A 10877-nucleotide genomic window follows, 5' to 3' on the forward strand; every position below is an offset into this window, starting at 1 on the left:
TTGGTTCGCTGGAATTATTACTTGTTGTAATGTACTTGCGTATTACTCGCCCCATTCTATTATGTAAGGTGTATTATTTTAGACACGGTGACCAAGGTACATAATTATAGAGGTTAGGATAGAATTACCTTTGACAAATTTGTTGGTTGGTGGCAAGTAAATCAATTAGTTCAAGAAAATAAGATATACATGCAACCGAGAGAGATACTTTCCTTCTTTTGCTACAGGGAGAAATAAAGATAATTAGGAGAAAGATAAAGACAATTGGGGGAGATATACTTTTTTTTAGGACTAAAAAGGGAATTATGAGAAATTATAAGAAATGCACCTTGACAAATTAAAAGGAGATAAAGACAATTGGGAGAGAGATATTTTTCTTTTTTCTAAAGGGCTAAAAAAAGAATTATGAGAAATTAGAAGAAATGTATCTTACATTGTGAGATTTTCTTAAAAACAAGTACACCTTATATAACGAAACGAAAGGGAGCTCAACAAAGCCGGTTGATTATCAATGATACAGTATACTTTGTATTTGTACTAGAAAGACTACTCAGATACATTGATAATTGAAAGGAACTAGGTTACGACCCTAATAGCGACATGCATGATTGATGGAATTTATAGATGATCTTGGTGCATTGCTCACAAGTGCGTATTCTCAGGGAACACAATGGATAGAATCCGTTAATAAACAAATTTAATCATGGTTGGTAATTTGATCTGAACTCTATCTCAGAAATCAATTGAAAAATTTAGAAATTTTATTGGTATGAAAGGTGAACTTTTAGAAAGACAATATAAAAAAGTCTCACTCACTAGTCTTAAATATGCCAATTGTGAGCGGCACCTAGAAAAGCAGAGGAACCCTAAATTTCTAAAACACATCGCGGCTGTGCCACCTGGTCGTCGCTGTGCTAGAACTACAACACGTAAAATTAACGAAGTATGGAAAAAAAAGGATATACCTGATTCACCTAAAAAAATATATACCTGATGAGCTGTCTACATTTTGTTTTTCAGTAAATATGAATGTATGCTCCATAATATATCTAGTAGATGAAGAAAAAAAACAGTCATTACTGTATCGGCGTCGACACGGCCGTGCTCGTCGTACAGAGGCCCAAGCCGGCCGTGCGGCCTCCGCAAGCGCCAGACTGCCGCCGCCCCCTCGTGGAGGAGGGCTCGTTGCAACGGCCTTCGCCGCAGCTGCCACACGCTGCTATCGCTGTATTAGTATCACCGCCGCCGCATCGCGCCTCTCGGCAGCAGCCAGCGGGTTAGTTTTGCCCTTTCCACGGAACGCACCGAACCTGTTCGGCGATTTGCCTAGGAACGGACTGGCGCTTGAGATGCTTGCAAGAAGTTGCACCTGAGGCTCAGGTAACTACAGGACTCGTATATGCTCATTACAATAATCCTGGAGCTGTCATTTTTGTTAGTGATAGCTTTGGAACATAACATAACCTTTTTGCAAGGTTATGTTTTGCAAATGAATCTGCAACCATACCTACAGGTTATATAGTTCCAGAGAAGTGCACAAAACAATTTTATTACTAGATTACGTTCTCGATTTATTGTGCTGCTAGATTATAAGTGGAAACGAACATTTAGGCATAGTAACATCGATCGCATCTCAGGATGATGCAACTGACCATATTTTCTTTTGAGGGAACGCAGGGAGGGGGGGGGGGGGGGGGGGGGGGGTACAAGTGGTAAGGTTTCAGATTACAGGGGAATCAGAGGTTCAGGGATTCTATGTAGGGGATCCAGGCCAGCATGCCTCCCCGTTTGTGAGCTTCAGTCTACTGTCCTACAATTGACTATGAAAGTAGCCTAGACGATCAGAATATTCTATCACAGCAACCCCCTAACTGGATCATCTTTATTAAAAGTAAACCACTTGGGATTGGTTTTTTTTTGCGTGAAAAATACCACTTTGAATGATCCCATCAGTTAACCAAGCTCTGATTTGTGCATCAAATAAACTTTTGAAGTCGTGACGGTGTAACCAGCTCGTGCGCCCACACCAAAGAACTTTATTAATTTTGTTTCAGATTCTTCTCTTGGCTGTCAAGTACAGAGAATAGGCAGAGGTAAAACTATATATACAATGATAAATTTAAGTTTCGGTGTATTATGTATCATTCTGATGGAAATTTGGCAAATGTTGTGCGCCGTCCACAGAAACTGCATAGAAGCCATCTTTGTTGCGGTATGATGCGGGGAGTCTTTAATCCTCTGCCCAGTGTCTACTATTCGGTGTCAAGAAGCTGTCTTCTCTCTATACCTCATGGAGTAGTGCCCAAATTGCGCCAGATTCAGTAAGCTAAGAGCAGCCATCATCCAGAAGAAATAGTCCAAATGCCCTTCATTCAGATTATCCGGGATCCATCCAGGATCATCACCGTGCGTCGTGGCCACCGCAACAACACTAAATACGAGCGCGTTGAAGTAAGCCGCGGACGCAACTGCAAGCTGCGCGAATGCTGCACAAAGGCTCTTCATGGTGTAAGGGGCCTCATCGTAGAAGAACTCCATCATGCCGATTCCTGCGAAAACTCCGGCTGCACCATGCATTACATACGCAGGCACTTGCCACAGAATGCTCACTGGCACAGGCACATTCTGGTCTCTCAGACCGCTAGCTTGTGCTGTCGCCAGTCTCTTCATCTCGAGCATTGCTGAGTAGACCATGGTCAGCATGGACAGCGCAAAGCCAATTCCAAGGCGCTGCGTCTGCGAGAAGCCCTTCGCCTTGCCAGTATAACGCCGCGCGAGTGGCACTAGCACGGATTCGTAGATGAAAACCCCGATAAGGACGCTGAACACGCTGACAATAGCGAGGGAGGCAGGTGGGATTGCGAACTGGCCGACGTGGTTGTCCATGACCATCCCCTGCTCGATAAACGTTGATGCGGTCTGCCCAGCGACTGCGTAGAAGATCACGAACGACGCCCAGACGTGGAACATCCGTAGCAGTATCTTCAACTCCTCAACTTGGGTCACTGTGCAGAGACTCCATGAACACAACGGCAACACCATGCATGTCTGGTCTAACGGGGGCGGCACAGTGGCAGCCTTGTCTAGAAACCTGAAGATTTCAGTCACATAATTATAACTTGTAGATATAAGAGGTAAGCTCTCGCATTTAAGTTTACTCATAGATGCAGTTTCTAGATATGGTTTCATAGCAAATTTCTGATATCTTTTGTACTTGCAGATAAGATGTTCAGCTCGCAAGTGAATTATTGTCTTACACCAAAAGATGTCATAGCTCAATGAAAATGACTTGTTTTTAATTGTCAAATTTAGACAATAGGTTGACTTGAGTAATGCAATAATTGGAGTACCTGAATTGACTTGTATGCTGAATTTTGTGACTTGATTCAGCTGATGATGACGAACTGGCCAGCTCGTACAAGAGCGAGATATCATCTGGCAGTTGCACATGCCACTTTCTGACGGCCGCAACGAGCACCTGACAGATACTCGTGAATGGGCTTGCTCTCAGTTTCCTGAACCTGTACACTCTGGAGCCACCAACAAATACTGCTAGGCCCAAGGTCATGAGCACCGTTGGGATTGCAAAACTGAGCCCCCACCCACCATTGTCCTGCAGCCAAACAAGCAGTGTGCTTGACAGAAGGGAGCCGAGATTGAGCAGGAAGTAGTACCAGTTGAAGAAGGAGCCCTTCTTCTCCAGCTCCATCAGGTCCCCGCCGTCGAATTGGTCGGCACCGAAGGCTGACGCACAGGGTTTAATGCCACCGGTCCCAAGTGCGGCAAGATAGAGTCCCAGGTACACCACCACAGTACGATGAACATCACCATGGTAGTACGATGTCGGGACTGATGCTGCAACTGTGAGCACGAGCATTCCCTGTCAAAGTGAAAGTGTTCAGAGCTGCAATTGTCATACATATCTGCTCGGTTAGCTGTGCTAGCTGTACTTACGATGGTGTGGACTGGAAGGGAAACAACTATCGTCCAGTATCTTCCCAGATATGTGTCAGCCAAGAAGGCCCCAATAAGTGGTGTGAGGAAGCATGCGCCGACCCAGGCAGAGACATCCCGCGCAGCAGCGACCTTGCTTTCGTGGAGCACGGTGGTGAGGTAGGTTACCAAGTTGGTCGCGATTGCGAAGAAGGCGACGCATTCGCAGAACTCGACGCCTGAGATGCGTTGAGGTGGTCAGCAGTAAAAAGAGAAGAAGAGAAAAAACAGGAGCAGTTTGCATGAGTGAATCGCTGTTGTCTGGTACCTAAAATCATGTAGCACGCCCTCCAATTGCCTGTGTTGCACTTCAGAGCAGGCTGATTGTTGATGTCAACAGATCCATCGCCGGTGTATTCTGAACCTACATCCTACATCGCAGTGCCAGGATATCCAGTTTGGAAATTTGCAACTGTAAATCTCTTGCGGAGGACCGACAAGAACTGAAGAATTACACGTGCTAACTGAAATTATTCTCATATATACTAGTGTTGGGCAGTACCTGATTATACGGTTGGAGATGAAGCAGGGGCCTCTCCTCGTCTGCTGCTGCTGCTTCCATGGCTGCTTACAAGATGGTCGATGGAGCAGATGAGGGTTAAGGGATGGAGCTCAGAACCTAAAAGTTACCTGCATGTGCTCTTGTCTACTTTTGTTCTGAAGAGTGGTAGGTTGCTTATCAGTTATCACTAAGATATGGTAAAAAGGTGGCACGCTCATTCCAAATCGAGGGATCGCGTGTGTTGTGACTGCATTTTCTAGTGATTGAACGATGATTAAAGGGTTCGATTTTAGCTACAGACCACAGTGCTGTCTCTATTCGCCTACATCAGGACCTACGGCCATGCCATCTCCTCTCTCTCTCACTCACTCATTAGCAGCAGTGTTATTCTCCAACTTTTATGGGAGACTAGGAGGTAATTTTTTTCCTTGATTCTGTTTAGAACTAGTACTAGCACAATGCCCGTGCGTTGCAACAGGAGACAAAAAAAACTCACTTTACTAATGCAATGGCTCACATCACGAGACATGATGATATCAACACACTCCTTGAAATCCTCCACAGTGTCACATGAGAAACAACATAATATGAGGAGCGTTTTACAAAGATCACATATCTAATTCTATGATATAACAAAGAAAAGTGCGGAGTTTGAGTCGCACACAGTAGGGACTCCGAGTCCGATTCCTTGTACTTTGGTGACGGGTGCTAGTGAGTTGATCAGAAAAATAAGAGTAAAGATGTTTTCCGTTCTCAGAAAAGTATAGCACATGACCAACAAAAAATGAACACCTTTTTATCGTGATCTAGACATATTTTTTTGCATGTGTTATACGAAATATTTTTCTCTTGAGTTAAAAAAATTCGGTACGTCAAATATTAGTATTATAACATCATATCTTAGTTCTTGACGTCAACAATTCTGATATAAAAGAAGTGGTTCAACTGTGGCATATGCACCTAAACAAAACACCTACCAATTCAGTTACAAACGAAGCGGTTCAACAAATTTAGACACAAAAGAAGAAATTCATCGGCCTCGACCATGTAGGTATATTATGATATTTTTGCACCAGACCGTCTGATCTGGGAGACCGGTCGCACATGTGATGATGATCCGATTGCATGGTTCTGTCATGTCCACCGTGGGTGATGTTGTGTAAGCCGTGCGTTCGCACATCACATTAATTTTTTGAATAACTCCCCCCGCAAAAAATATTTTTTTGAATAACTCCCCCGGCAAAAAATATTTTTTTGAATAACTCAAAATCTTGATTGGCCATGATCTAAGTTTTTCTCCAGTGCAAAGACATCTAATTTTGTATATGCTCATTTTTTTTATGTGCTCAAAGTCTCAACTTGCATGTTCCATAAAAAAAATTGTACGCATGTTTTTTTTATATATTTTTGACTCATAATGGAGTGTGGCGTACATGGTTTTTGTTCCAAATATGGTTTCTCCATGTACGAGTTCCCCGACATCGACCTTTTCTTTCTCTCATTCCCAGTCATGATTTAATTCCTCATTCCTTTGTTTGGTTTTTAATCACATCTGAAATCCCTCGTTCTTTCCTTATTATCTCAATCCCTCTTTCTTTCCTTATTATATTCTCTCAATGCCTCTTTCCTTTCTTATTACGAGACGTCTGATTTCCTCCGTAACGATTCCTGAGATGGCTCCTCGATATCCAAAAGAAAATCAAGACGTATATAAATTAGGAAAATTAGATCTAAGGGAGCGAGGTGGGACTATTTAATAGGTTAATCAACATTGTATTCTCATATGTTGCGATCCAGCTTAGTCTAGATTTTTTTTTGCATCGGCCGCCTGGGATTATTTGACAGGTCTGAAACCATTTGTTCAAGCACAAAAACATCCTAACTCAACTGGCAACGGCTTGTCATGTTAGGTGTGTTGGTTTTGAGTTCGATCCCACCGAAGAGCAGTTTTTTTCTGCCTTCTTTTATACAGAAGTTGGGCCGGCTGACTTGGGCCAGATAGACGTTTGACAAAAAATTTGATGGGCCGTCTGAGTTAGACATAGCGACAGGGACGACGGACGACAAAATATGGATCGTTGACGGCGGACGAAATCATCGCAATGACGGACGGAACTACAGACGGTTCCCGGAATTAGTACCACCTTGCATATATGTTTTAAACTCAAACTGAAAGCGTAAATTCACGGGAAAAACGTATTGTGACGGAGAACCCGACAAAGTCAATTGAAATTAGTATCACCTCGCATATATGTTTTAAACTCAAACTGAAAGCGTAAATTTACGGAAAGAAACGTATTGTGACGGTGAACCTGACAAAATTAATCCGTGCTTTATTATTAGGGAAAGATATATGTGGACCTGACTGTACTTTTGAAATCACAAGGAGCAGACACACACCTTTGCAAATGCAATCAATGGCGCTGGTGGTGGCCTACTGAGAGGATTGGTTATGTCGGAGGGGCAGAGCAGATGGTTAAAACAAAGAGATGGGACGAAATTTTGAAAGGTGGAGGGATGGCAATGGTGAGTCCGTCCATATCTAGTAGGGTCCAGAAGATGTTCCACCTGCAACACAAAGCCAACTCTTTTCTGCTTGCTTTTGCCTCAGGTATTTTCATTAATAGATATGAATACATAGGAGCACGTGTGTAGGCTGAACCACACTAATAAGAAATTAAGAATCATTAAACCACCCTCTAAACTTGGAAGAAAAGAGGTGATGCTATCCTGTCCAACTCCTTCCAACAACTTTAGGCCCATCATCACCAAATGCCAAAAGTTACGATCTGGTTGGTGAGCTCGGATCCTCTCAAGGGAGGCAGGCTAGTGCTTCTCTCTCACATATGATGGTCTATCTTGTTACTGAATTCTCCCAAATACAATTTAGAGGAAAAATTTGCTTAATTATATCTATATTTGTGGTTCATAATTTTTTTGTGCTCATGATAATTCTCATGGAAATTATATTGCTGAGTTTGCTTCCAATACTTACAATTATTATGATAGAGGAAAGAATAACAAAGCCCTCTCGATGTTCCTAACAGGCTACAATTGTAAGAAACTTGTTTTATCATGCATTGATCTTCACTATATGTTAATAATCTATTCTTGCATGCCATGCCAATGCATAGGAAACACGTTAGACTTTAATATTATACTAGAAGCCGGAGGGCGCGCTTTGCTCGATGCCTCTACGTTTCGACAATTCACCTATTCTTTCGAATTATGTGTATCTGCAAGATTAATTTTTGGTTTCGATGTGCAAAAGCAAACCATTTCTATCGGAAACATTCCTATAATGAATTCCTTAGGAACCTTTATTATAAATGGAATATATTCTTTTTTTTTTGCGGGAACAAATATCTATATTCGCATAGGAAAGATTACACTGTAGCTGCCTCTCAACGAAGTCGTGATTCAGTGAGGTCGTAAGGTTCCCAATCCATGTGGACACACCGTTTCCATCATGTAGAATGTAAAAGTATGACAAAGTTAATGATGAAGCCTCCTAGTGAAGGAATGGTAGAGACAAAGCAGATGATATAGAGACGCAAGCTTAATTGCAGACAAATTTATGATTATGAATTTACTGCATCAACTTGAATTGCTTGCATATTTTTTTAACCTGAGCCTTTAATCCGGATTAGAGCGAGCCCAGATTCACAGTAACTATCATCATCCAGACCATGTTCAACAATAAAGTTCCTGTGTCTAGAGCCAAGACCACCCTACATTAAAATTCAAAGAGAAAATAGAAGTTAAAGTCCAAACCGAATTATCTATCTAAGAATGCAGTCAGTTAGAAGAAAACCTTAAACACTTGGAAGACTCTGAAATATGAAAAATAACTGAATTAGTTTTTTCCCATCATGACGGCGACGCAATATAATTAGAGTGGAAATCTGGATTCACATATGAAAAACCAATGGTGCATATCGACAAATTTTTATTTAAAGGTTACGCATGAAAAAATAACTTCTGAAAGGGCTACCAATTATCACTGCTTAGTCTGACTAACTCATAACCAAGGCGAAGCATGATAGCATGTACACACCATTTCTATGTATAGGGACACGTCACATGATAACATTTAGGTTCAGACTTCAGAGTGTAAGGGATACCTCTTTTGTTGAGCCATGTACATCTTATTTTCCTTCAAAGCCTTTGCAAGCTTGCTTTTCAGTAACTAAATCTTTGACTGAATATCTGTTTCCATGGTAACTATAGAACTAGAAGCTCCACCATCTCCTGAAAATATAAGGAAATAGATGGAATATTTAAATACTGTATATGCCTAACCTGCTTTCGAGACCATCAATCTCCTGCTCAAAGGATTCTATCTTCCTTTGGTCTGCACTATTTGATCTTCTTATTATCCAATAATTTCATTCTTTTAATCTGATTAATGTACATGGTATGCTTCCAATGCTGACAGGCCACTCACTAATCTCACAAGTTTTGCTTGCATAGATCTTCTGCCACGGTAGTGTCGAATTTGACAGCCTGAGCCATCTTGCTAGCGACTGAAACCATTGATGCCCTATCCTCCTGAAAGCAATTACTATCATTCGAATGCACAAACTCGGTTTTAAATAGGCAAACACACAACTCTGTGTCCAAAAATCTGTTGTGTAATAAAGAAAGGAAAAAACAACTTATAAATGCTACTCCCTCCGATCCAAAAATTAAGTGTTGTGGCTTTAGTTCAAAATTTGAACTAAAGCCATGACACTTTTTTAGGATCGGAGGGAGTAGTCTTTAGTTACTTTGGCTACAACTTCACAACAATACCGAGTAGTGATTACCACAAAAGTATTGCGATGTCATCTGATGATTCCTAGATTGCCACATTTTCATAACTGATAAGAGAAAGTAATTAAGCCTCGGTATACAAAAAAAAAATTAGGCAAGCCATTTCATCTCCTCAAAAACAACAGAATTAGTTGTTCAGCTAGCTGTGATGAAATACATTTTGTATGAGTATTTAGCAGTCACATAACAAATAGCAGCATAAATAAACTATCTAACAGATCAAACATACGTACTAACCCCCCCCCCCCCCCCCCCCCCCACACACACACATACTTGTGAAACTAACTGACATAATGAACTCTCCGTCCTAGTCACCGGCTTGCCGTTCCTGATTGCCGCCTTCGTGCTATAGATCGATGACACGTCAACCAAAGAGATAGAGAGAGAAAATTACAGCCGGGGAACTATTAAAAACTGAAAGAAAAATTCAGAATCCTCTTCTTCTCTCCCCAAAAAAGATCTGCCATCGCTCGTCGTTGCCTCGCAGAACCGAGCAGTCAGTTACTCGCCGTTGATGCCGGCCGGCGCCGCCCATCGCCTACCATCAAGGAGCCACCATCACTTGCTCTCCTTCTGCTACGGTCAGAGAGAGACCAGGAACAAAGGACACACACCATGTTTTTCCCGCCGCCACCCGCCCCGAGTCGAGAGAAAAAAGGAGAAGACCGAAGGGAGGGAGGGGAGAGGAAACCACCTGCTTCACGCGCACCGTTCACGCGGGTCGTCGGCTGCTGCTCTCTCCCTCTAGGTGGGGGACAAACTCCTCCAATAGCAGCGACCAAGGTGAGCAAGGAGCTCCTCCAATGGCAGCGTGCAAGGCCAGTCGTACCCACCACACCACTGCAAGTGCTCCCACCGCCCAATCCACCTTCTCCCCCAAATCACCGCCCTCCCATCTCCAGAGCCGCTCTGGAACATCCAGCCAACACGTACGCGAGGGATGTTGAAAATTCACCCACAAGATCGATCACATCAAATAGCATGAACGCACGCGCGCACACAAAAACTGATAGCCAAGAGTGCGTCTCGCACCCTCTAATTCCTCTTTTTATTGCTTTTCTTCTTTTTCTCTTGATCCAAACTCACGCACCCTGCCTGCGTTTATATAGGTATACGCAGCAGACAATCTCAACGCACGCACAGCAAACCGACCTGAGCCTTCCTAACCCAACACGGACATCGACTCAAGTCCTAAACCGGACTCTCCTAATCTAATCACCGGCAAGCTTGATCACTAGCCTAACATGACTCCAACTCCAACTTCTATACGTAAAATATCTGGTACTACTACTTGGATACACGGCTAGTTACTACTCCTAGCCGGACTCTTTGCTTAACATCACCACTTGCAAAGATATGACTAGACCACTTTGCAAACTAAACTTTAAACTTGTTTGGATTAACCTAACAAGGGAAACCCACACAGGCCACAGCCGACACACCGCACGCCTAGTTGGACCCAGCCGTAGACCACCTGCACGTCTCAGCTCCCTCCCATCACAGTTAACCTGGATTAGCGGCGGCCACCACTACCATCGACACCGAGTCGACCGGCCGGCTACTGCAG

General features: G+C 42.9%; 1 protein-coding gene and 1 long non-coding RNA gene across 4 annotated transcripts; one reads left to right on the forward strand and one right to left on the reverse strand.

Moving 5' to 3' along the window:
- Nucleotides 1-1086: 1086 nt before the first annotated feature.
- On the forward strand, nucleotides 1087-4786 carry LOC123144008 (uncharacterized). Its single transcript, XR_006471201.1, has 2 exons — nucleotides 1087-1380; nucleotides 3391-4786. It is a non-coding gene; the product is annotated as an uncharacterized lncRNA (long non-coding RNA).
- On the reverse strand, nucleotides 1987-10664 carry LOC123144006 (protein NRT1/ PTR FAMILY 8.3). Of its 3 annotated transcripts, XM_044563015.1 has the most exons (10): nucleotides 10005-10664; nucleotides 8943-9046; nucleotides 8620-8746; nucleotides 8310-8328; nucleotides 8124-8226; nucleotides 4496-4557; nucleotides 4262-4364; nucleotides 3955-4172; nucleotides 3351-3880; nucleotides 1987-3091 (listed from the first exon to the last, which is right to left on the reverse strand). In XM_044563015.1, exons 3-10 carry the CDS (start codon nucleotides 8640-8642, stop codon nucleotides 2263-2265), a joined length of 1887 nt encoding a protein of 628 aa, XP_044418950.1. In that variant the 5' UTR covers nucleotides 8643-8746; nucleotides 8943-9046; nucleotides 10005-10664; the 3' UTR covers nucleotides 1987-2262. The 3 variants fall into 3 exon arrangements, with proteins under 3 accessions (XP_044418950.1, XP_044418951.1, XP_044418952.1); XM_044563016.1 differs by lacking the exon at nucleotides 8943-9046; XM_044563017.1 differs by lacking the exon at nucleotides 8310-8328 and having other exon boundaries at nucleotides 8620-9046; nucleotides 10005-10654.
- Between the last annotated feature and the right edge of the window lie 213 nt (nucleotides 10665-10877).

This window comes from Triticum aestivum, chromosome 6D (genome assembly GCF_018294505.1).
Source record: "Triticum aestivum cultivar Chinese Spring chromosome 6D, IWGSC CS RefSeq v2.1, whole genome shotgun sequence".
Taxonomy (NCBI): domain Eukaryota; kingdom Viridiplantae; phylum Streptophyta; class Magnoliopsida; order Poales; family Poaceae; genus Triticum; species Triticum aestivum.

Excerpts from the sequence above, each read along its gene's own strand:
- LOC123144006 (XM_044563016.1), bottom strand. The coding sequence starts at position 8,642 with ATGTACATGGCTCAACAAAAGAG. Across the intron at positions 4,558-8,123 it reads AATCCGGATTAAAGGCTCAG|CCATGGAAGCAGCAGCAGCA; the intron begins GTTAAAAAAATA and ends TCTTGTAAGCAG. Across the intron at positions 3,092-3,350 it reads CAGCATACAAGTCAATTCAG|GTTTCTAGACAAGGCTGCCA; the intron begins GTACTCCAATTA and ends TGAAATCTTCAG.